Source organism: Rissa tridactyla, chromosome 3 (genome assembly GCF_028500815.1).
Source record: "Rissa tridactyla isolate bRisTri1 chromosome 3, bRisTri1.patW.cur.20221130, whole genome shotgun sequence".
NCBI classification, from domain to species: domain Eukaryota; kingdom Metazoa; phylum Chordata; class Aves; order Charadriiformes; family Laridae; genus Rissa; species Rissa tridactyla.
In genome coordinates, this window is record NC_071468.1 from 119,056,737 (window position 1) to 119,081,339 (window position 24,603).

The following is a 24,603-nucleotide window of genomic DNA, read 5'->3' on the forward strand; positions in this document are numbered from 1 at the left end:
GTCTGTTCTGCTTTTAACAGAAGGAGCCATCAAAGCACAGAGAACCTGGATGACCGCAAAGAGGACACCTCGGTCTGAAAGCTCTGAATTTGATGACTTTCCAAATACAGTCTCACATCCCATGCACAAACTCCGTGAGAGTCTTCCAGGTCATTTCTCTGCTCGCATTTTATCAAAAAGGATAAAGCATGATTCTGACAGTCAGGAATGAAATCAAGAGAGGACACCGCCGTGCAAAATATACATCTGACTCCGTGCGCTGTGCTAAAAGAGACATTACAAATGTTCGGGAATGTAAGCTATTGAAGGGTTGGGGTTTTTTTGTTTGTTTTCAAATGACCAATGTAAAGCTCTGATCTCATTGCAATAGGAGATTCTATGGACTTGTAGCTCAAGGGGAAAAAGTGTAAATGGGATGCACCACCCAAATTTTAACTCATGTGATGTATTTCACCCTTAAAGGCTGGGGTGGATTTTGAACATAATCTCTGCCTCTCAGTTGCACACTAGTGTGTTTGGAAAGCACTTGGGAATCCTGAAGTATCCTATATAAAGTTAGGATTTACTTTGTTTTGAAATGAAGCAAATCACTGATGCAGACATGTTTTGAGGATTTGCTCACAAAGAGTTTTTCTGAAAGAGATTTTGGTGTAATTTAACTTTATAGATTTTATATGAAACAGAACCTTCCATTTCCCATTACTGGAGTTCCTTGCTTCTGAAACCTGTAAACTGATCTTTGTCTGAGAATGAGGACTTACCAATTTTCAAAATCAACATTTCCACTCAGGATACCCAAAAGCAGTAGTCCCTTCCAAAAATTAGACTATGCCATTCAAATTTCTGTAAATTTTGGCCTTTAAGCAATCATCACACTCACCCATTTCTCGTGTGGTGTAGGCTCTCTGCCTCACAAAACACCATGGCATGGCTGTTGATCTCAGCTTGCACACGGTGTTTTATAATCAGGAGACTACACCTGACTTTTACATGGTGATTTATTCAGTCAGGGATGTCATCATGCTTTAGATACATTAACTGAACCCTCATTCCAGTTCACACTGCTGAACACATCGGGTAGATGAAAGACACACCTGACCTCGGGCACTTTCTGGAGCACTTAAGTTCAGACCGGGTCATTCCGGGCTTCCGTAGTCAGTGGAGATACAGAGCCCTCCAGAGGCTGGCTCCAAGCTTAAGCTAAAATGACTGGACTCTGAAGACACATCTAAAGCTGGAGGGGGGAGTGACGAATCCAAGCGCTGAAGGCTTCTTCGCCTTGAAGAAATCAGCACAGTGCAAGAAAAGACGTGAATTTCCAGCCCACTGGCTTCGCTGTATGACTGCGTGGGAGGGTTTATTTTGTACTTTATTTTGTGCTAGAAGTGCCTTTGGAGGACTGGCTTGGGGCTGCGTGGGAGCACTTGCAGTGGGTGACGCTGGAGGCAGTGACCACAACTAATTTGCTCAGGGCCATCTGAAGTGACAGCGCTGGGACTGGAAACTGGAAACCTTTACTGAAAGGCACTGTGAAGTAAAATCAGTGCATCCACTGAGTGCCTCATTAAGTTTAATACTGAAACCTTTCCAGGCAAGTTTGAAGTCTAAGGCCTAACGAACTGTCCTAATTCAGCAAAACACTTAATCATGAGTGAGCTTTTAAGGATATATTTTGAGTGTGCCTGGGTAAGAGTTAACTCTGTTTAAGACTTCTGTTGAATTGACCTCTAAGGCCGGATTGTTTGGGGTTGTTTTGTTTGTTTCGGTTCTTGGACAAATCAAGATGTGTATGCCTGGAGCATATGTGTTTACAACAATAAAAACCATAAGCCTGTTTACAGTTTTGAGTCTGACGGCAGTTGAAATAGCAGATTTGCTACACTTTGAAGTAGGTAAGTTACGTAGTAATATCACATAGTTCCAAAACATCATAGAAAACATTTTTGGGCGTTTGATTTATTCTGTAATGTTTGTGTATTTCTGAATAGTCGCCTTTAAAAACAGCCAGAAGTCCCGGTAAAGGCTGTTAATGTTTTTTAATGGGTTATGTTTTCAGCTGCTAGAAATCTGTAGCTACAAGGCAGTGGATCCGTGTCAGTTTACATAAGCCGAATGCTCAGCCCAGCGATAAGAGAGTTGCAGAAACTGCTGGCTGTGGTTGGTTGGGGTAATTTGAACGTGGCTTAAGATATTATTTCTAGATCACTTGTACAGTTGCCTCTAAATTGCACAACACACGATCTGAATTCAGTCTCTCGCAAGGTAAACTTAGTTGATTGTGAACTGTTGTCCTCTTCTCCAGAGAGACAATGTGATACTCGTCTAACAGAGATACACTCAGTCCTTGCATTGCGTATGGTATCAATAACGGGAACTACCAAAATAAAATCAAAAGCTTCCGTAGATAAAATGTTGCGGAGTATTTTTATGTTTTGAAAATCTTACTATTTTATTTGATTATCAGAGTTGTACTTTTGTTAAGAAAACGACTGTATTTTTGTAAATAAAAAGAATGGAAAAGGAAGTGCCGGGCAAAATTTTTTGCGTCATTTTCTTTTTTGGGGGGGCTCAGCGTTGGTGCTGTAAAATGAATGAACTCTGTATGTCTCCCTGTCAGTTTTGAATTATATGTATGTCTTCTGTATGTTCGGAACATGTGACTGAAAGAAGCAGATTCTTGTATCGACAGCCATTCAGATTAAACGCTAATCTAATGTAAACCTCCTGCCCTGCACTGATTGGCACTAACGAGGGCCAGGTTCAATCCCTGGGGGCTCTTAGTCAAGTAATACCCAAACGCAGTGGTAAGAATATGGGAGACTGGATTAAACCCGCCGGGTGCCGGCCGGACAGCACTTCCCCACCTGGATGCCGGCAGTTCCAACAAACGGAGGAAGGAAAGAAAAGGACAGCGGAGTTACCTGTCACCGGGTAGTCCCCCGTAAGGCAAACCATGCCCGTTCCTTGCCCTTGCTGAAGTGCAGCGATGGCAGCCCAAATCTCCTGTACGGGGCTGACTGCTGGGGTAGCCAGCAGCGGAGCTCCTCGCTGGTCTGCCCTTCCAGGTCCACCCCCTCGTCATTTCTGCCTAAAAATTATGTTGAAACCTCCCAAGGTTCTACCGCCTTCCTGAGTGTTCCTGCCGGGGGTCAGCCCCGCCGCAGGTCACCGCTAGCCACGTAGGCCAGCTGCCCTTCCCCACAGGCACTGGTAGGGGGGGTTGCTGTTAGCCACCGCCACCAGCCGTGGCCCCTCCTAACCGTGTTCTCCGCACCCTCTCTGCCCCCGAGCCTGCTGAGCCGCCATGGCTTAGGTGGATTAGATCTCTTGTGCTGAGTCCCCCACTTTAAGAGGTGAATCCCACCTCGGACATCTGTCCCTGGCGAGTCCCTGAAGGCTGGGACCTTCCGTGTCAGGTCACTGGGTTTTCAGGAAGGGCTCTCTAGATTTGAGTACTAATTCCTTAAGACACTCCTGCACCTTATAAGAATGGCTGCCGAGTTCAATCCCTGCTGCATCCTCACGTCTCTATTCACCTTCTGCATTCCAAGTAAAATAGTTGAAGCGGACAACGGTTTAAATCCAAAGCCTGCTTTTCTGGGTCCATAGTTTGTTTCCAAATATCACTTGTTCCTCTCCTTTTCTGCTTGCCTTTCTGGGCTGCAGATAGAAAATGCAAAATTAAATCAATCGTCTTGAAAGGAGGAGTTTCCATAAGGGAAACTCAGGTCCTTTAAGACCTGGTATTTGTTGTGCAGGTCTTTGAAGATGAGGAAGAGAAGACAAGTTAGCTCAAAGTCTCCTGCAGCCGGGTACAGCCAGTAGCAGCCTAGTGTGCAGTGGTCAATCACACACCCCGTATGAATTTCATGTCAGAGTTTGGTGTAAAAAACAGTCTCATAGTGTTTCGATAGAGTCTTTCCCTTCAGAAAACTTCTAGAGTGATTGATGGAAAGGTCAGTTGGAGTCGTACAACTGGCAGCCGTGGGAGGGAGTTTAGTTTTCCTGCCATTTTTGAGACCGCAGGTTCCCTGTGCTGCACTGAATGTCTTTTGTTTCACCTTAACTCTCTGCAAGAGCACGGTTCAGACACCTAGCAAGAGTTCTGAGTATTATGATTACGGAGATGTGTATACGCTATAGGCACAAAGTATGAAATCAGATAGCTTTCACATCATTAAGCACCAAATCTGCTGCACAAACCAGATGGGAACTCACTGGGAAGCTTCATTCGCAAGACAAAGCAGAGCACGTGCCTCCCCCTCCGGCAGAGGAGGAGCCGTTTGCTGTGTTGCACCTGAGAATTCACAGTCTCTGAAGACACAAACTGGCACGACACGGAGCTGAACAAACAGCGGAGGGAGAACGGTCCTAGAGCCGTGGCACTCTGCGGAAGAGTTGGGTCCTCGGTATCATTTCGGAGATGTTTACAGAGCAGCAGCCTCCAACCCTCACTGGAGAGCAGCAGTGCCGTTGGGTGGCAGGGAAACACCAACGTTGGCTCGGCAAGCGTGGAAACAGAAATAAATCTTATTTCCTGATCTATTTCTTGTCCCGGATGATGTTAGACAAGACTATGAATTTCAGCTATGCCCTTCAGCTTTCTGTCCTCCCTTTTGCTGCACTCCGCTGTAGATGGCGAGGAAGGATTGATTGCTCAGGCCCCAGGGAAATGACGGTGACTTGCTCAGCGTCAGGGATGGAGGTACACTTTGGAGCCCCACCACCCACCCCCTGCCAGCTCGTCTCTGCTGATGTATGTAAATAATCTGCAGTCAACAAAGGATCAAAAGGATTTCCTTCGCACACGAGTATTCTTCATCATGGACTTTCATCTTTGTTTTCACCTGCCTAAGGCCAACTTGGGTCACCAGCTTGTCATCATGGTGATGGAACCAGGTTTACACTGGCTGAGAAGTTTCTGTCCAAATCAGCTGCAGTCCACGAGGAAGCATTTCCCCTGTGTTTCCAAAACAAACTCACCTTTTGGCCATCTTCAAAATCATCGAGAACAGTCTGCGCATTTGCCATGGGGCTCTGAGCGACCTGATCTAGTTGAAGATGCCCCCGCTCATTGCAGGGTGGTTGGACTAGATGACCTTTAAAGGTCCCTTCCAACCCAAACTATTCTATGGTTCTATGATTCTATAAACTCTATGATAAATCCAGGACTGAGACATATTGCAGGGCAGGCTGAGTTCATCCAGAAATTAATTGAAACTGGACGTAGTTTTGGAGTAGTCCGTGGTGGCACTTGGTAAACACTGGTGTGCCTGTGGCCCCCGCTCGGGTAGTTGCCCAGGGACCCCAGAGAGCCAGATGTCCCTGGAGAAGTAATAAAGACTAATAGGAAAGAGGGACTTGGATCTCATAGTACAAACTGTGGATAATAGGCAACAGGTTTAATCCATGAAACCCATTTTGTGTTGGGCATCAACCGCTGCTGGACGATCATTCCTCCCACCACCAGCTGGGGTTGGAATCCCACTATGCAAGGGGAAAAAAAAAAAAAAAGGAGCTGCCAAGGAGTAAAGGAAGAACAGCACCGGTCTTCCTTTAGAAGAACGGTTAGAAGAAAGAGGGTGGAGCAAAAATCCAAATCCATCTCACTTTCCAACTTGGTCCTGTACCTCTCCGCTTTTCCTCTCCACTTGTTTCATTTGGAAAACTCACAGCTGGTAGCTGAGCATGAATGGTTTGATTTGCTCCTGGAGCATAACACTCCCACTGGGGATAAAGGAATGGAACATGGTGGGACTTTGGCAGCAGCAGCTGTACTTGATTTTTAAGGTTTCTGGCTTCGAGAAGCTTTGAATTTTTTTGGTCTTTGATGCCTGGTGGTGAGAAGCCATGTACTTGGTGGCATGTTCTTACATTCTGCAGAATTGAAGAGCCAAGGATCTTTGGATGAGATGATTTGTCATAGAATCACAGAATCACAGAATGGTTGGGGTTGGAAGGGACCTTAGAGATCATCCAGTTCCAACCCCCCTGCCATGGGCAGGGACACCTCCCACTAGACCAGGCTGCTCAAAGCCCCATCCAGCCTGGCCTTGAACACCTCCAGGGATGGGGCAAAAATCATCTACTGGTCTAGGTGGTGGTTGCCACTGGGCTTTGTGGCTTTGGCTTTCTTCCCTTTCCTTCCCCCTTGCTAACAAGAGAGCAATAAAAAATAAGAAAAGAAAAAAAAGAAAAATAAGAGGTCTTGACAGTAAATAAATAAAACCATCCAAGATGAATTTCAGAACACCTGAGTAAAGGTTTTTTTACCTGAAAACAACAAAAGTGATTTTTAAAACTGAACGAAAACCTCCGCGCAGCTCAGTCCATTTTAACTGCAGCTGCTCTGTGCTGCTCAGTGGCCCTGGGAGCGGTAGGGCTGGATTCTCATGCTACTGGGAGAAACCTCTAATAGAGATTGCCAGCGGAGCCACCAACAAAGCTGTCCCAAGGACAGCTGACCAACCTAAAGAAGCCATCATCCCTCGAGGCTTCAAATTATTGCTTAAAAACTCCCACAGCAGCTTTTCGGTGCCATTAATTTAGTCTCCAACTTAATGCTCACCGGTGGCCAGAGGACTATCATGAGCACAGACCTCAAGTAGAGGCGTTGGAGCTCTGAGGGAAGATGGGGATCGGCTCCTTAACTTCACCCACGCATCAGGCTGACCTCATGGGAGACCCCGGCTCCGAGATTCCTGCTGAGCTGCGGACCTTCATCAGGAACCTGCTTTGAAAGGGGACGATCCTTCGTTGTCCAGTCGGCATCGGTGCTCAGTGCTCCTGCTGGATGTTTATGGACGCTACACATAGGAAGAACATGATAATGCTGAAGGAAATTCCAGATACATTGCATGGAGCATATGGATAATACCTGTAATTAGAAGCTATATTAGAAGATAGAAGTAATAAGCTATTAACTACACATGGCAATTAGATAGATAATGCCCCTCTTAGCGTACAGCCAGCACAGCAACGTGTGCCTCTGAAAACGTGCTTAGGAGGAAATTCACAGTATCCCAGGCTAATTCGTTTTTGTGACACTGAAATGGTAGTTTTATCGCACCTTTTAATTTTAATAAGGCTTAATTGATAGAATCACGTTGCAAGTTCCTTCAGTGGTTGCTTTTAGACCTAAAGGATGCAATGGATAAAAGGACGTTCGCATTATTACCTGCTTTATGAATGCAAATTCATTTTTCTAAGTTTGGGGACATTGTAAACAGAATAGAAGTTTCTGATTTGAGGTGAAAAAAAAATTCATTTAAGGTTTTATTTTTTTCAAAGGCACTGAGAGCACAGGCTTTCTTTGTGCGGATTTGAACAAAATCCACGTTCAATCAAGAACCATCAGAAGTTTCCGTACAAGAAACTGAAATGAAAAAGTCAATACATGAAAATAAGATATTTAATAACATTTCATCAAAGAGATTCTGAAAACCATTAGCTGTGAGTTTCTGGACATAAACCTGAGGGTAACAATATCTTGCTCTTCAACATCAAGGGAAATTCCACCAAGTGCTTTTTATCTCCCATTGTATACGTGCCCCCATTCCCAAACTTACGTACATCAGACACAGCGTTCCTCATCATCGCGGTATCAATGTGATCATCTACAACTGTGGACACCGGGAAATCGGCCACAACAAAAACCAAGCTCAGAAAAAGGCCAAAACCCAGGTAAATTAGGAACTCTGCTTCAAATGCAAGTGCCAGGACTCGTGCTTTCCCCCAGCAGTGGTGAGCCTGAAGTTGTCCTGACAGCAAATAACAACGCACACAAGTAAGATATTGGCTCTGATGGGTTTTGCACTAGTTTCTTCCCTCTTTTTTTCAGATGAGAGACATTAATTAAAACAAAGTTTAAAATCATAGAATCATAGAATGGTTTAGATTGGAAGGGACCTTAAAGATCATCTGGTTCCAACCCCCCTGCCACGGGCAGGGACACCTCCCACTAGACCAGGCTGCTCAAAGCCCCATCCAGCCTGGCCTTGGACACTTCCACACATACACAAAATGTAAGATTTGGTGGGAGTGTGGTGGTTTTTTTTAGTGTAATCTTTTCTGACCCTTTTGATGACCTCTCTGGAAGCAGTAAGCTGGTTATCCCACTGAGTTTATTCATAAATAATACTTAGAATCACAGAATCATAGGGTTGGAAGGGACCTCTGGAGATCATCTAGTCCAACCCCCTGCCAGAGCAGGGTCACCCAGAGCAGGTTGCACAGGAACGCGTCCAGGTGGGTTTGGAATGTCTCCAGAGACGGAGACTCCACCACCTCTCTGGGCAGCCTGTGCCAGGGCTCTGCCACCCTCAAAGGAAAGAAGTTCCTCCTCATGTTTAGGTGGAACTCCCTATGCTCAAGTTTGTGCCCATTACCTCTTGTCCTGTCCCTGGGCACCACTGAAAAGATCCTGGCCCCATCCTCCTGACACCCACCCTTTAAGTATTGATAAGTGTTGATAAGGTCCCCCCTCAGTCCTCTTTTTTCCAGACTGAAGAGACCCAAATCCCTCAGCCTTTCTTCATAAGAGAGGTGTTCCAGTCCCCTCATCATCTTGGTGGCCCTTTGCTGCATCCTCTCCAGCAGTTCCCTGTCCCTCTTGAACTGGGGAGCCCAGAACTGGACACAGCACTCCAGGTGCGGCCTCACCAAGGCAGAGTAGAGGGGGAGGATGACCTCCCTCGACCTGCTGGCCACACTCTTCTTGATGCACCCCAGGATGCCATTGGCCTTCTTGGCCACAAGGGCACATTGCTGGCTCATGGTCATCCTGTTGTCCACCAGGACTCCCAGGTCTCTTTCAGCTGAGCTGCTCTCCAGCAGGTCAGCCCCCAACCTGTCCTGGCGCATGGGGTTATTCCTCCCCAGGTGCAGCACCCTACACTTGCCCTTGTTGAATTTCATAAGGTTCCTCTCTGCCCAACTCTCCAGCCTGTCCAGGTCCCTCTGTATGGTGGCACAGCCTTCTGGTGTGGCAGCCACCCCCTGCCAAGGTACCAAGTACAAGTGTAGCTGGTACACGTGTAGCGTTACGCCTCACCTAACCTATACAAAAGGTTGTTATTAATCCATATTAGGGTTCAGCTGAAATAGAAAAAGTACTTAATTTACCAACCGTGTCTTAGTAAGAGAGCAACAGCCGTCGTTGCAGATTCTGCTGTTCCTGCCCCCAGCCCCTGCCTTAGACCATGGTGACTCCCAAACGCTTCACATCCCTCTCTGAAGTTTTCAGCCTTGAAAAGTAAAGTCTCATTACCGTTAGTATTATGCTTGATACATCCTCAGCATTTTGGGCCTTTGTTTAATGTTCAGCCCGTAGACTCAGAAATGATCTCGTGATTAGAAATAGGCAATTCTCTTAAGGCAAGGAGTTGATTCTCCTGAGATTCCTGGGGTTGTATTTCTAACGCAACATTTGTCCACGTGCACACACCGCCCCATGGAGAACCAGTGCAATCCCTTGACCAAACTGTGAACAGCTTTTAGTGGCTGTTGTGCACTTGCTGCGTCTGCTGTGGCCACCCGACGCGGCACTGCACCGCGTGCCCTTAGTTCTCGGTGCTCACCCGGGGAGCTGGGGGAGTCCCACGGATCCGGCTGGTGCAACCTGAGACTGGGCACACTGCTGGTGGGAGACACTGTCTCCCGTCAATCTAGAAGTAATACAAAGAGATAATAATTCCAAAAGAAGAAATAATTTTTATATACTGTTTGGCTCGAGCAACTCAAGGGCGAGCGGGGTGATGCGGGTGGCGGGGGTTTCCTACAGAGCCAAGAGCGCTCAGCCCTCACCCTTCCATGGGTTCAGGGGATGTTGGCACCAGGAACTGGTGTGGAAAAGGACCATCAGGCAACTGGGAAGAAACACGGACCATCCCCAGCATCCAGCTGGCTTTGAGCACACCCCCAGCCCTGAGGCTCTGCCTTCAGCTCATTTCTGGTAAGAGCTACGGTGACCGCAGACGACCTCCTGATGGAATAGTGACAATTACTGAGACCAGCTGCTTGTTAAGGCCAGGATGAAGCCCACAGTCGCCAGATCATTTTACTGGTCTTCAGCCTCCCCTGTTCATCAAAAGCTGTTAAATTCTAGTTGCACCACACAACACCGAGTGCTCTTTGCAGCTTTCGCTAATGTATCTTTAATATCGTATTTTGTGGGCAGATGATTCTTTGACAGAGGCTACATTTCCAAATGGGCAATAAAAAAAGAGATTATATTAGTCCTGAGACAGCAGCTCCAATTCTATAATCTCGTCTCTTGATTCCTTCTCATGCAGTAAGTGCCACAGTGAAAGCCTGATAAACTGCTTAATGTTATCACGCCTTAATTTTATGGGTAGAAATCCTGGATTTCTCTCTTTTCTTCAGTGCTGCAATCCATGCCACAGGAACTTGTGCTGGTTTCTAAATTTCACCTTCGCATTTTCTCTCTCTCACTACAAACACCCCTAGAATACGTTCTTCCGTCAGCCTTTAAATTGGATGCTCTCAGGGTGATGGATTATTGAACATCCCGGCTGCCCGTTCGGCACGTATTAGCTATGGAAATTAAAACAGATGCATTGAAGGCAATGCTGTTAATGTTAGCACTATTGTTCCAAAGGGAAGAATTCCAATACGAAGACAAGAGATGCTTAGAAATATTAACTAGCAAATGTTTAGTTATTCAAAGTCATTTAACGCCTATAACGATGTACTGGGTCTGGCTGGGATGGAGTTAGTCTCCTTTACAGGGGTCTGTGCGGGTCTGTACAGCTGACCTCGCCATTTATTGCTCAGTGATGAAAACTGGGGGAAAGGAGGAGAAAGGGGAGGATGTTCAGAGTTACGGCATTGATTTTCCACAGTTCCCGTTACACACGATGAAGCCTTGCTTTCCCAGAAGCTGCTGAACACCTGCCTGCTGCTGCAAAGTCCTGAATGAACTCCCCATTTTGCTAATGCGGCTTTTCTTTTATGTATTAAACTGTCTTCATCTCAACCCAGGGGTCATTCTTGCTTTTGCCCTTCCCGTTCTCCCCCCTGTCCCGCACAGGGGAGCGAGCGAGCGGCTGGGTGGGGGCTCAGCTGCCAGCTGGGCTCAACCCACCACAAACGATGACACCCATGACCGCCACTGTCCCAAATCCCCACAGAGAAGCAAGCAGAGAGGCCTTATTGGAGGGAAATGCAGCATTACTGGGCGACAGTGCAGCATTTTCAAGGATTTCTTTATTATGCAAGTTTACTAGCATCTAAAACCACCAACGTATTAAAGACCAAGATGGAAGCTTTAGCTCGGAAGCTGGTAAGAATGTGCCTTTTCACCCACGGATACAAAGACTTGGTCTATGCTGCAAGAGGCATATTTAAAAAACACTGCTTAGTATAAAAAAAAAAAAGTTAATGTTTCCAAGGACCAAATAAATAATTTACAGTGATATGCAACCAAAAAAATTATGGAAATCCAACAGGGGTTTGAGACAGCCTGTTGTTTAGAATTTGCAGTCCTACACAGTAAGTTTAAAGGTCTCCCGTCCTAAGACGGGCATTACGAAATCACTGCCAAAAATCACATTTTACTGCTGGGCTGTTCTGGCGGACTGCTGCTGCCTAAAGTCTTGGAGGAGCAGTCTCTGAGGACTTCCAGAGAACTCGTGATATCCAGACTTTCAGAAGAAGCGGGTCTACACCCTTCCGTCGAACTGATGATGTCCAAAGTTTTGGAAGATCGGGCACTGTAGCCTTTCGCGCTGGCGTCTCTTACGACGACCTCCTGCGCAGATGTAAACGTTAACGGAACAAAGCCCTCGCTGTCCGCTGTGAGAACAATCCAAGACGAACCTGTGAAGACACGTAAATATCTGTAATTAGGTATGTTTAAGATATGAACCATATTTCTTCTAAAAGTAGTTAAACACTTCTGTATTTTCACAGCCTTTCTAGCAAAGAAGAAAAAGCATGGGGAGGTACAGGTGGTATAATCTCAAAGATAAAGGACAGTTAGCTACGCGAAAGAGCTTTCTGACCGATTTTGCCACTAGGAGATGAAAGTATAATAAATGCACGCTTTAAATAAGGAGGACGGAAATTCTGAATAGAATTCACAAGCATCCCGACTTCCTTTTAATTAGGTATTCATAAGCTACTTCCCAGTGCTTAAACTGTGCAGATACTGTAAAAAAGCAGAAATTTACTAAACGACAAATTAATATCATAAAAGCAATTTAGAAACTGCCTCTATTACGTAATTTCAATACAATTAATTCCAATAAATACACGGAAGAAATACTGTATTATGCTGTACAAACTCCATGTCTCTGGTCCATTTGCTATTCATGTCATCATTAGCATTATTTTTACCATTTGAAATCATTTACTGAATCCGAAACGCTGACTTCTACCAATTCGTAGAAACCAGAAATTTTTTTATACTTATATCTATGAAGTTGATGAAGAAATAACACCGAGCTCGTGGGGGCTGAGGGAATTCAGAGAAACGTTTCCAGCTGTTTGTGAATTCACATTATGTAACTCCATGTCGCAAGTAAGGTCACGAGAAGATTGTAGCTTAAAAGCACGCAGGCCTTTAATCTTTTGGCTTAATATCTCGTTTGGACCAAACGTTAAAATCAATACAATTCAGGAATTTGAAAATACCATTCCTACTTCGCCCATTTATCTAGTAGTATTTGCAAAATTAATATGAAACCTACTGTAATACTATTTGCTTTTAAAATTTATCCAGTAAATCCATGATGATTACACATTCCTGGGCAACCAATTCTGTTAAGTTTACGTTTTTAAGCTAAAAACGAGAAGTCGAAACTAACGTAGGTCATGGGGACATTTTTCTTGTCCGAAAGAGAAGTTGTTCAAATCTTCTAGCTCAAAATAAAATGCCAGGCTGAAGAATTAAGAGACGAGTATCTACAAAACTGCCTACTATTATCACTGTGCGTATCGCGTGTTTCTGGGTTGTGCCACAAAATTATTGAAATAGTCAGCGTGTGCCAATGCAGGTAACTGATCCTGCAATGGGACAACTCCTGAACTAATGTCAGAGAGCGGTAAGAACCTTTTCAAGGTTCAACTGCTAGTGAAATATCCCACTACGGTTTTATCTCGGTGTTGGAATACTAAACATATTCCAACAACTACTTAAAGGAAAAAAAAAGCTTGCACAATGGTAAGAGCAGCAGCCTTAGAGCTTTGGGATTGCTGCTCAGTAACCTGCAGGCAGGCAGGCAGGAGGTAAGCAGCTGGAACACAGGACAGAGAACGTCTGCAGCGGTGAGAGATCGTACCCCAAAAGTATCTTTTCTGCCTTTGCCAAAAGCAAGACACTTCGAACTGACACACACAGACACACAGGACGCGCACGGGATGAACGGGTAACGGCAGAGAAGACCACAGCAATAAGAAAGGTAGTTTTCTCCACAGCAAAAACCGGAGTGAAATGCACTGCTAAAATTTATAGAGATACTTCTGTGTTTATAGAAAACTACAGGATTTCTTAAAGGAGACCAGATGCTGGAACTACAGATTAAAAAATAGAAAACTGTATTCCAAAAGCACCAGTCAACTCTAGAGTCAACTCTCAAGTTAGAGTCCACTCTAACCTCATCATTACTCAGACTTCTCTGTTTAGAATAGCTGAAAACATAAATAAAATACTGGGTGACGGTAATTTTCCTGTATAACTAGCTACTTGCTAAGGGGGTATCAATACGTAAAAGTTTGCTCATTTTTTTTAATAACGCAAAGATTCAGTGAAAGCCCAGACAAGAATCTTTATGTTATAAAACAGATGAGCAAACTTTTGTTAATAATCTTTCTTTTTTTTTTTCTTTTTCAGATGGGGTTATGCATATTGCTACTGCTCCCTGAGAATGTCGCGCGTGTTTGAAGTGTTTGCGTTATTGGATAATTAGAACATACCATGTTGCATTTCTACAAGAGAGAGACTGAATATCTGCTGGACTATATTTAGACGGAGTTTACCACCACAAAGAGTAACAGCTCGTCTTTCATCTGAATCACTTCTGGAAAGCTGCTTCTGTAAATTCAAGAGAGAATCATTAGATACCATGATGTATATTTAAGCAGAGATGTCGAAATGGCGTTAATCAAAAGAGGATCACGGACATGCCTTCAATGACAGCATTTAAAGAAAGTCAAATGCTACGTTCATTCAGACCCATTTGGAAGATTTATACTTTAAAGCCTCAGCTCTCCAAGAGATGATCTGTGAGTGATAGCAGCGAGTAACTGTGATAATTCAGCCTGTGTCAGAGCAGCAGGAGAGGAAATCGCACACTGCTGCTGAAGCAACCATGAGCTTCACCCACAGCGCAATCCTGGCTCCCACCCTCCCACCTGCAAGGGACATTGGCCTGGGAGGTCTGTAAAGCTGCAGGTTTTCCATCCTCCCCCCTCCCTGATCCACAGCCAAAGAAGAGGTGAGAACTCCTGTCCATGAACTTCGGGACAAGGAATGGACTAACAAGTCAGAAGGGCTTGTTTGTCTCACCTCTGCCCATCTCTGCCCCAAACCTTAAAATCCAAAAAGCGTCTTCAAAGAACATCCGCCACGGGGCAGAGCAAAGCATTTTTAAAATCTGCAAAAGATCAGTTGTTACCAAAACTACAAACTTGGTCTTTGAGTAGAATAAAATTCACATAACCACGTCACTTCCCAGGGAAGCCTTGATAACATCTCTGGGTCACAACAAAAAGCCCAATAAAGTAAATTCTGACTCCTTTTCCATGCTGCGGACAGGCCCATCCATCCACAAGGAGGGTGTGTGGTAGGGGGGAGGCTGGAGATGCAGACATGCATCTGCTGCACTGATAAACTCTGTCCTCTCAAAGACACTGCTTATTTGGGACATTTTGAGGTTCCTCAGCATTTTGTAAAATACAGCGAATAACTTGGGCAGTAGAGAAATGATCAGCACATGAGGTGAAGATCCTTCTTCTGAACCAAATACGCTCCGACTAACGTTAAAACACAGCGTTTCCTGCCAGACTTTCCAGTGTCATTTCTAATTCAAATGTTTTTCTTGCCACAAATCATCAGTGATCAAAATAGGTAGGTAAAATTGTAGCATTATTTTAATTTGCGAAGCCCCCCCATGCAAAGCACAGCTAACCCAGCTCTTGGAAGACCAAGACAAGCCGATGCGTGACTCCGTTTCGAACTTTACGTAAAAACAGAGCCGAATATAAAAACATAACAAAAATTTCCACTACCTCAAATTAAAGTACACTTCTAAACAAACACCTCAGATAAATGAGACACCAGAGTTGCTGAGGGAAACTTTCATTTTTCAGACTAATGCCCCATATATAATTAAGACTTACGAGAGCTAAAAGAATAAGAGTTATTACAAATTTTAAATGTTTACAATGGAAAACAGTGAAGAGAGTGAAGGAATATGATCTAGGAGCTAAGAGTTCAATGCTACAAAAGTTAATAATACTTTTTTTGCAATAATAAAGCAGAAAAATAAGAGCTTATTGAAAGGAAAACAGCAGTTCACACGACTCTGAATACTGACTAAGGTTTATTAATCTGAATTCTAAGAGAGGTCGAGTAGATTTGTGCCATGTGTGGATAATCTGGTAATTTACACTTTCTAGCATGAGATTCGGAAGTGCCTTCTTTCAGCCAAGAAAGTGTCTTTCACATGAAATTTGATTTTAAATCCATTTGTAACCTAATATTAATGGAATTATCTACTGTGTCCCCAAGGGTCTCTTTCCTTCTCAGATAGTGCTTTCAATACTAATTAGCAACATTTCAGCTTCAGAGCCAAAGCATTTATTGTTCTTTTTGTTTCAGTTTCCGTTATTTCAGTTGTCCTCACAGGAGGATGAGAGATTGATACCAATTCCCATACACGGAAACTTGCCTCAATTTCTATAAACAGAAAGCTTCCGAAGTTGCCTAGGAAAAACATTACCTTCCTAGAACTTCAGTTGCAGAATTAAAGACCTGTATGAACCGTGACACGCGGGTTCTCTGGAGTCCCACCAGGGACTGTGCAGAAGGAGAAGGTTCTCCTGCCTGGGTCAGACGAGCTCAGCCCAGCACGAGGTGGGGACGGGGAGCTGCACGTTCCCAAATATGACATTGCTTTAAAAACACTGAAAGTCTGTAGACGAATGGGACTTGTAACATTAGTCCCAGCTACAGGAATAAGATGGAAATCCTATTGACCATTACGTGATAATGGTCTTTTTTTTTCTTTCCCCCCAGAAACTGTTTTTACCACTGGTATAGATATTTGTGCAAGAATGAAAGCACTATTACAGCATCCGTCTCAAATGGCAATAATTTTAGATACATTAGTTCAAGTTTAGTTAAAAAAAAATAATTATCTGAAGTATTTCCCTCATCCTATCATTCATCAGAGAAAAATACGAATATGTAGTATTAAAAGAACTGTAAATAGGGACCGACATGCAATTACAAGAAGAGTAAGGAAAAAGGACAACAAAAACAAGCCAGGCTTACGTAAAGCCTAAGTAAATCTAAATTAGACCCCTATCAGATTCACCTGCATGCAGCAAGATCATTCATATGTATTGAATTTGCACGTACTAAACATTCATAGGATGTCATCCTTCCTGCGCATTATCTGACAGAAGTTCTAAATCCATACAAAGAACATACATCCATGAAGAGATTTTAGCAAGGCTTCCAATATTAAAATTACCTGGCAGGTGATGTAAATAAAAGCAGGTTCCTGAGAAGACGGGTACACTGGGAGATTTCTCTTCCCGGATTTTAGCAGCTCGGTTAATTCACAGAGATGATGCTGTAACTCTGTGAAGTTACCAGACAGTTTTTCTACATTTTTTGAAAAGTAACTTGCCTCCTTTTCACTTAATAGGTTATTCTTGTAAGAATTTGGTATTTTGAAAGCTGTGTCTGCCTGCCTTTTTGGAGACGTTGGCTTGTTAGAAAACGCCAGCGATGTGGCAGACAGAGTCACAGTCCGATTAACTGGTTCGGCATCGAGAGACTCAACAGCTGGAGGAAAATTCATGGAAATCTTTTTATCTTTGAGGTCACTCATGTTCAACAAGCAGCTCTGTTCATAAACAGGACTCTTAATTTCTTCAATGAGTTTCCTTCTGCTGGTGGGGGACTGAATGGCAGCACGATCCGGTATCAGGAGTCCACGGCTGAGAGGGTGAATGTCTGTAGAGAGATCATGAGGTATGTTTGAAAGGTTCAAACTGGAGCTCCCATTAACTGATGCAGACGTTGAAGGACCCATATCAAATATTAGTTCCTTAATCATCAATCGAATCAAATATTTGTCTGATCTTGAAGAGGGAAGAAACGCAGGGTCAGTGAATTTTTGTCTTCCAACGAGTATCAGTAATAATTTATTGGTCAAGAAGCACAAACCCTTTGGTTTCTCATTTTTCTCTAGCTGAATTTGTTGAATATTGGGTAAATTGGATGAAGTCAGTGAATAGACTAAAATAACATTACAAGTGTTGGAGGCAACCGATACAGTTTGAGTTTTGGGGTCAAAAGCCATTATATCAGGAACCAGAATGCCTGGGATGCTAACTTTTTTGGTAGAGGTAACCTTTCTTTCAAAAGTCACCAAGATGAGATGTGAAGAATCCTGGCCACTTCCCGTTAGGTAGTCCTTGGGCCTCAGATGAAGAAGTGGACTGGAATCAGCACCCTGCTTGCTAGAAAGTATGTGAGTTAGATCCACAGGAGACGTAACAACAGACAAAGGCTTCTCAGAGTCCAGTGACTTTTTCCCCCCATCCATGGAATACTCTTCCTCACCACACAAGCTGGACTGTGAGGGGAAGGACTCCGTTTCAATGCTCGCTGGAACTTCAAATGCAACACCAGCATTTAAGCCACAGATCTTGTCTAGAGGAAGCTCAGTGGCAACAGCAACTTGGAAATTCAGAGTCGCTTCCACAGCACAGATGTAGCCCCCCACATCAAAGATTGGGCAAAAGGAACAAGCGTTCAGTGTTTTCTGAGCATCGTCCCAAATATAAGAATGAAGGGCACTGCCGACCCCCACTACTAAGCGATTGCCTTCCTTTGTCCAACAAGCGCAGTGGATGAGACCGCTGCCTTTAATATCTGCTTTAATTCTGGAGTTGTTGAGATGAACAGAGTGTAAGACGGAGGCATCCCGTGTGGTTAGCACAGCCAAGATCTCCTTCTTTGGATGCCACACGCAGCCTTGGGGGAGCACTGGAAAGGGCTCGCTGACGTCACATATCTGAGAAACTAAGAGCTTATTTCTTTCTGTAGCATTAAAGCAGAGCTGCCAAACGGTGATATGCTTTTTATGTTGAACCGCAAGCAGAGCTGGGGCATCAGGGGGACACGGACCCCAGTACAGTCCATGGACATGTTCAAACTGACCGACAACACTCGAGTCACCAAATTTTGGTTCTCCATTATGAAGGTGTAAAGAAGTTAGTATCACCTGTTTCCCGTCTGTCCAGGCAATACCATACACAGGGTGAATTGCTTGGTATAAAGCATTAAGGCCAGTTCTCAGAAGCTTCGCCTTTCCTAACTCCATGATTTTTAGTGTGAGACATCTAAACAAACGAGAAAAAAAAAGAAAAAAAATTATTGTAGAAGACAGAGGACGATACCTGTACGATTATTTAGCTGATGACCCTGCCAATGCTGGACTCTTCCTTCCAATGAAGTCAGTATACACATAATGTTCATGTACGCTAATCCCCAACCAGAGTTTTTTGTTTATGATGTTTCCACAGTGAAATGCAATTTTAAGAGAAAGAAACTTTGCTGTTTACATAGGCTTAGTCATAGAATCATAGAATTGCCTAGGTTGGAAGGGACCTTTCAGATCATCTAGTCCAACCATCAACTTAACTCTGACAAAAACCATCACTAAACCATATCTCTGAGCACTATGTCTGCCCGTCTTTTAAACACCTCCAGGGATGGTGCCTCAAGCACTTCCCTGGGCAGCCTGTTCCAATGTTTAATAACCCATTCAGTGTAAAAATTTTTCGTAATATCCAGTCTAAACCTCCCCTGGTGCAACTTGAGGCTGTTTCCTCTTGTCATCTTCTCTGGTCCGCTGCGTTCTCATCACAAGACCAGCTCTTTCATTCTAATTGACAAGTTGCTGGTTCTCAGAATATTTTCGAATTACTTTAGTACTAAAAATTTTCAAAACATCATCTCTCACTCTCAGCTTCATGGACCATTTGTGACCAGATAAAGTAATCCCTTACAAGTACAGCCAAGTATTAATGCATTATCTATAAATCTGATCCTGTATTAAGTGGGTGAGAACGAGGCATTTGTATGGTTATTCCAGAAAGCTCTCCAAAATAGCAAATGCAATTTTGAAGAAAGTTAGGATCAAAGCAGATTTTTCTGAGGAAATGCATGAGAAAGGAATTTAAAAGAACTTCGAACACATGAGAGGGACAGATCCATCTACCTAAGGCACAAGTCGTACAACGATTGCATACAAATGACTCACAATCTTCAACGTCCTCTAAAGCAGTGATTTTTTTTTTTTCTTTCCTAAATGATTCAGCACCTTTTTGTCAAGAGTTCACAAACCATCTTTCAGGTCACTACTGTTTGTGGGTAGAAGGGATGAAAGTAGTAGGCAGCTGCCTGTGCCCATAGACTGGTATTTACGCATACCTGAATATCCACTCAAAAATATACATGCATTTTTAAATGCTTTTTAAGAAATATTTGCAGTAATTCTGGGGACATTTTTATTCTTTGGATATTGCTTTAGGAGTATTTGTTTTCATAGTGTCCTGCAAAGTAGAAATTACTGGTTTGTAGGTAGAAAATAAAACCACAGAAAACCTTCATTCCAGAATTTTTGAAAAAATGGGTTCCGTGATTTGCCTGGTGTCTCAAGAGAAGCCTCTTCAGTTCTCTCTACACAGCATAACAGCTTCAAGAGGGACAATGGGAAATTGCCAGCAATCATTATTCTCTGTAATCAGTAAACAAGTGTCTGGGATGTCCAGAAGCCATATGCAAGCCACCAAAACCTCAGAAGGGTTCAGGATTTTACACATATTTCTAGTTTTTGAGCTGTGAGCAATCCCTACTCTGTGCACAGAAGCCAATTCAAAGGAATTGATAGTTTATGCACTTAAGATTCTCCATAGGATTTGGCTCAGTTGCAAAGCCATGGAACAGAATGAGCTGCAGCTTTAGTAGGAAACGTAAAAAACAAGAAGTGTTTGAGAAAGTCAAATTGTCAAACTGGAAGGGTTTATCACAATGTCCAGGGCCTGGCACTACTCGTTTTTTTAATTAACTACTTGTGGATGACCCCAGATTTGGAGGAAGGGGATGGGAAGAATGGATTTCAGTGACTAAAATTAGATAGAAAAAGGTATGTTATGATGATCAAATAACTGCTTCTCAAACTATATAACAAGTGCAAAGTAATATATTTAGTAAAGAAAAAACAACAAACACTGATACCTCTTCAGGAATTATTCCCTGGGTAGCAGTATAGCAAAAACTAATCTGGCTTCCAGCAGATCACAAGCTGAATATTTCAGTAGTGTGAGAATGTTGCCAAACAAGACCACAGAATGCTTTTAAGAGGGATGCCATACACAAGGGAGATAATTACGTCCCTTCCCCAGAGCTAACAATATCTGCACTGGAGTACTGCGCCTAGTCTTGAGTTTGACAGTCCAAGGATGATGGAAATGCCTAATAGTGCACGGGGACCACAGAAACACGAGAAGCGGGTTCACTCAGTCTGAAGACGGTTGTGAGTGGAAACTTGCAAACACCCACCAGGCTGCTGACAAGAAAACACTGATCCATTGTTCTCCAGGTCTACTCTGGAGAGCACAAGATAATAATCAGCTTAGTTTCAACAAAGGAGATTTAGGTCAGCTATTAAGGAAAAATTCTACCTATAAATGATAGCTAAGCAAGTTACCTTGGACAGGGAGAAGGCACACCGTGAATTTCATAACCTGTAAGAGCCAATTAAGTAAACGTCTGTCAGGGATAAGTTTAAGTACACTGGATCCTGCCTCATGGCGAGAGAGCACTTGATACTCCGCAATCAACTTCTCCACCATCTACCTGGCTCTCCTCTAAACTCCGCTATAACCGAGCTCAATCTCCTTAAGCAACCACCACTCGCAGGAAAATCAAAGCCGTTGTTTGTTCTTTGGTATTCTGAATCACACGTGCATTGCTGGGCAATACTTACCAACGGAAGGGAGACGATAATGTGCCTCACAAGATATGCTAAGATACTAAGCCCCCTGGGCCATCTGGATAGTTTCCTGGGATGCAAGAGATGTTTCACACTATCCCAAGCAGACCTGGAAAAGCAAAAGCAGCAGGACACCCATGGATATTGTACTCCAGCCGCCTGGTGCCCAAATTCCCCTCCCTCGGCCCACCACCATTTCAGCCCCACAGGCCACAGATATTCCCTGCTTCCAGACGCAGAGGCCATGGATATTCCCTGCTTCCAGACGCAGAGGCCATGGCACTCGAGGTGTCGAGGCATGCCACCGCTGGCGAGGCTCCCGCTGAGCACCTCCATACCGGTGGGCAGCTGCCTCCACAGCCGCCCGGGGCCTCGCCTCATGCCCTCACACCCTCCCCGGCCCGCCGGAGACCGAGCTCTCCTGGGGCGGGTGTCACCATGCTGCCACGGCCCTGCGGGACGCTCGGTGGAACACGGTGCCTGTGCCCAGACCCTCTGGGCAGCCGGCGGGGGAGCGAGGGGACGCCGGAGGGGACACCCCGGCGGGGCAGCTGGCGGCCATGGCAGGGGACAACAGAAAACGCCCAAACCCGCCCGCCCGCGCCGTTTCCCCCGCGTCGTCACCCGCCCACAACAGCAAGACGCCGCTCCCCGCGCGGGCCCGCCCGCGCCAGTATTCCCCACCTCCCTCCCCGCCACGGCCGGCAGCCTCACCCGCCCGGCGGCTCAACCCAGCTCCGGTCCCCGCGGCCGTGCAGCCCAGCGCGGCGATGGGCTGCAGCGGGCACCTCCAGCCCACGGCCCGGTCCCGCCTCCCCGGTGCCCAGCCCATCACCGCCGGGGCGGAGCGGGCAGCGGCGTTCTAGCCGGGTTCGCCTGAGCTCTATGATCCCGCGGGCGGTGCCTGTACGGGACGGGCGGCAGAACTACAGCTCCCATGAGGCGACGGGGCGGCGCGTGCCGCCGCCTCAGGGCTCCCCAGGGGCAGCCGCCGCTGAGGTGACGGCGGCTCGGTCCCTCCGTCACTCCCGGTGGGGCGCGTACCGTGTGACATGTCCGACCCCTGGCTCTCAGTGAGGCCTGAGAAAGGACCAGAGGAGGGAGGAGGCGCCTGAGGCAGGCGGAGGTGCCTGAGGCAGGCGGAGGTTGAGTCCCCAGTGTGGGGCTGGATACCCACATGGACGGATATCCCATCCTGAGAGGGTGCCTGGTGTCTCAGGTGCCAGCCCTGTGACTGGCCTGGCCTTGCTGCCAGGGCCGGTTCACACTCCCCCCGGGCCTCAGGGTGGTAAGTTATATAGATCCTACGACCCGGCAGATAGGACACTGGTCTGAACGTGAAGCCTGCAAGTTTCAAGAGTTATTTGGATGCTTCTGCACAAGATAAAGATGCAAAATGAGACATCACAGAATCACAGAATGGTAGGATTGGAAGGGATCTCTGGAGATCATTTAGTCCAACCCTCAATATGTGCCTGTTTTGGTTTGGTTTTGCTTGTTTTTTTTTCCTTGGGAGGTCACAGGTGAAAGCATATACATGCGATACAGAACTACTCCAATGCAGCTTCTTTGGTCCTAATTTATTGCATTGGGCATAACTTCTATGTCTCTGAGGTGTTGTTAAAGTTAATTATATTGCAAGACTGTGTCACTTTGTCACTACTTAGTACTGCAGAACAGTCTGATCATTGTACAGTTTTTGAAACTCATACTTTTTATAGCATGTTGAAACACTGGAAAAGGTGCCTTAAAGAGCTGCCAAAGGTGTGTAAAAAAATACTTGAAATGGTTGCAAGGTCAAATATATAAGTTGCTCAAACTTGCTGAAAGAAGAACACTAGATGGTTACTTGGCTATATTGCATGAGTGCCTTTACGGAGAAAAAAAAATCAGAACTAAAGAGTTCTTTAAGTTAGTGAAGGCAGGTTTAACAAGATGCATGGATGAATTCAAATAATTCAGTCCCAGCTGTGTATTTGATTGACCACTAGAACAAACTACCAACTGAGCATGCACCTTCAAGTTAAAACTTGGTGTCTTTCAGGGACGTATTATTTAAATGCAGATTTTGCTGCAGTCACGGACAAATTTCTGAGCTCAATGTATGGATTTTAGGTAAAATCCAATGACCTGTGCTTCAGGTGAGGATATCTGTGCATCTGTGGGTTACAAGGTAAAATTCCATGTACTGTCTGTATGCAAAAAAGCTCAACATAATTTGGCTGTTTTACACCTGGCGGCACCTGCAAGATGCTGAAAGATAGGTTACTGTGTTTTAAAGACTGCAAGGAGTAATTCTTCTTTTACATGATTGTACCGGAAAAGGTTTGCGGAAGAGAAATTCCTGCCATTCAAACTGAAAGTAGTTAGTTTCCAGCTTTCTTTGGAAGCTTGTGCAGCAAAGGAGAAGTGGCCATGGAATAAAGACAGGGATGTCTGGAGGTGGAGAATAGGATTTGTTTGAACTATTGTATTTTTTAAATGAAAGAGTCTTTCTGCCAGCTTCAGGCACTTGATGCTGTGAGTTACAGTAAATAATAATAAAAAAACCCCAGGTTTTGAGATAATAATAGGTTTCCAAGGTTACATTTTTAGTTTAGAAAGATAAGCAGTGGACCCAAATATCAGCTTTTCTGTGTTACTCCACAGATACGCACTCTCAGGTGTATGAGAATTTACCAGAAAATAAACAAACACAGTTTTGGTCTCTCCTCTCTGTTTTCCTTTTTCTCTGTCATTAACAACAGACAGGGTGCAACTGTAGAGAGAACAATCCAAAACTGTCCCAGAATTGAAAAGGAAGTCTGAAAAATTTCCTGTAGAAATCTACTCTTATGTTCACGATATATGTTAATATACTCTCAGGGCTAGGGCCTTAGTATGTTATGTGTCTCAGAGAGGTAAGCAGAGATGAGCCCTCCTTGAAAGACGGCAATGACAATCGTTTTATTTGCTTTTGTTCTTTTAGCTCTGGGAAGTACACCCTTAGCACAGTCTCTTTTGCCTGCCCCTCTGTCGCACCTGGTGGGTTGGTAAGGGTTGTTTTCTAGTTCAGCTCCCTTCTCTTTACAGGACTGCATATGCTTGAACACTCAACGCTGTATTACAGCAGTTATTGGCATAGAAGGTGCCTGGGGTGCTTTGTCCTGTGTATCGCAGAGGGTAAGATGGAGCCTATGCTTTCAATCTCATTCTCCTTATGGATAAGAAATAAGAGTGACTGAATAATACACCTCCTAAGGCATTAATGTTATGCCCTGTGATTTTTTTCGATTGGTGGTGATGCAGCCATCTATAAATAAGAAAACTTTTAGGGAGGCGTTTCATCAGTGAGGCTGGCCGTGTA

The 24,603-nt window shown here is 44.7% G+C and overlaps 2 protein-coding genes across 6 annotated transcripts in view; one reads left to right on the forward strand and one right to left on the reverse strand.

Moving 5' to 3' along the window:
* Positions 1 to 2,524, forward strand: part of MFSD2B (MFSD2 lysolipid transporter B, sphingolipid) — a 40,511-nt gene extending 37,987 nt beyond the window's left edge. For all 5 annotated transcript variants that reach the window (XM_054197155.1, XM_054197156.1, XM_054197158.1 and 2 more), the window contains one exon: positions 21 to 2,524. In XM_054197155.1, the coding sequence (XP_054053130.1) occupies positions 21 to 78 (58 nt within the window). In that variant the 3' untranslated portion in view covers positions 79 to 2,524. The remainder of the gene's footprint in view (positions 1 to 20) is intronic.
* An 8,687-nt stretch (positions 2,525 to 11,211) lies between these two features.
* Positions 11,212 to 22,081, reverse strand: LOC128907593 (WD repeat and coiled-coil-containing protein). Its single transcript, XM_054196626.1, has 5 exons — positions 21,972 to 22,081; positions 21,252 to 21,366; positions 16,719 to 18,600; positions 13,936 to 14,053; positions 11,212 to 11,838 (listed from the first exon to the last, which is right to left on the reverse strand). Exons 3-5 carry the CDS (start codon positions 18,579 to 18,581, stop codon positions 11,567 to 11,569), a joined length of 2,253 nt encoding a protein of 750 aa, XP_054052601.1. The 5' UTR covers positions 18,582 to 18,600; positions 21,252 to 21,366; positions 21,972 to 22,081; the 3' UTR covers positions 11,212 to 11,566.
* Positions 22,082 to 24,603: the final 2,522 nt, after the last annotated feature.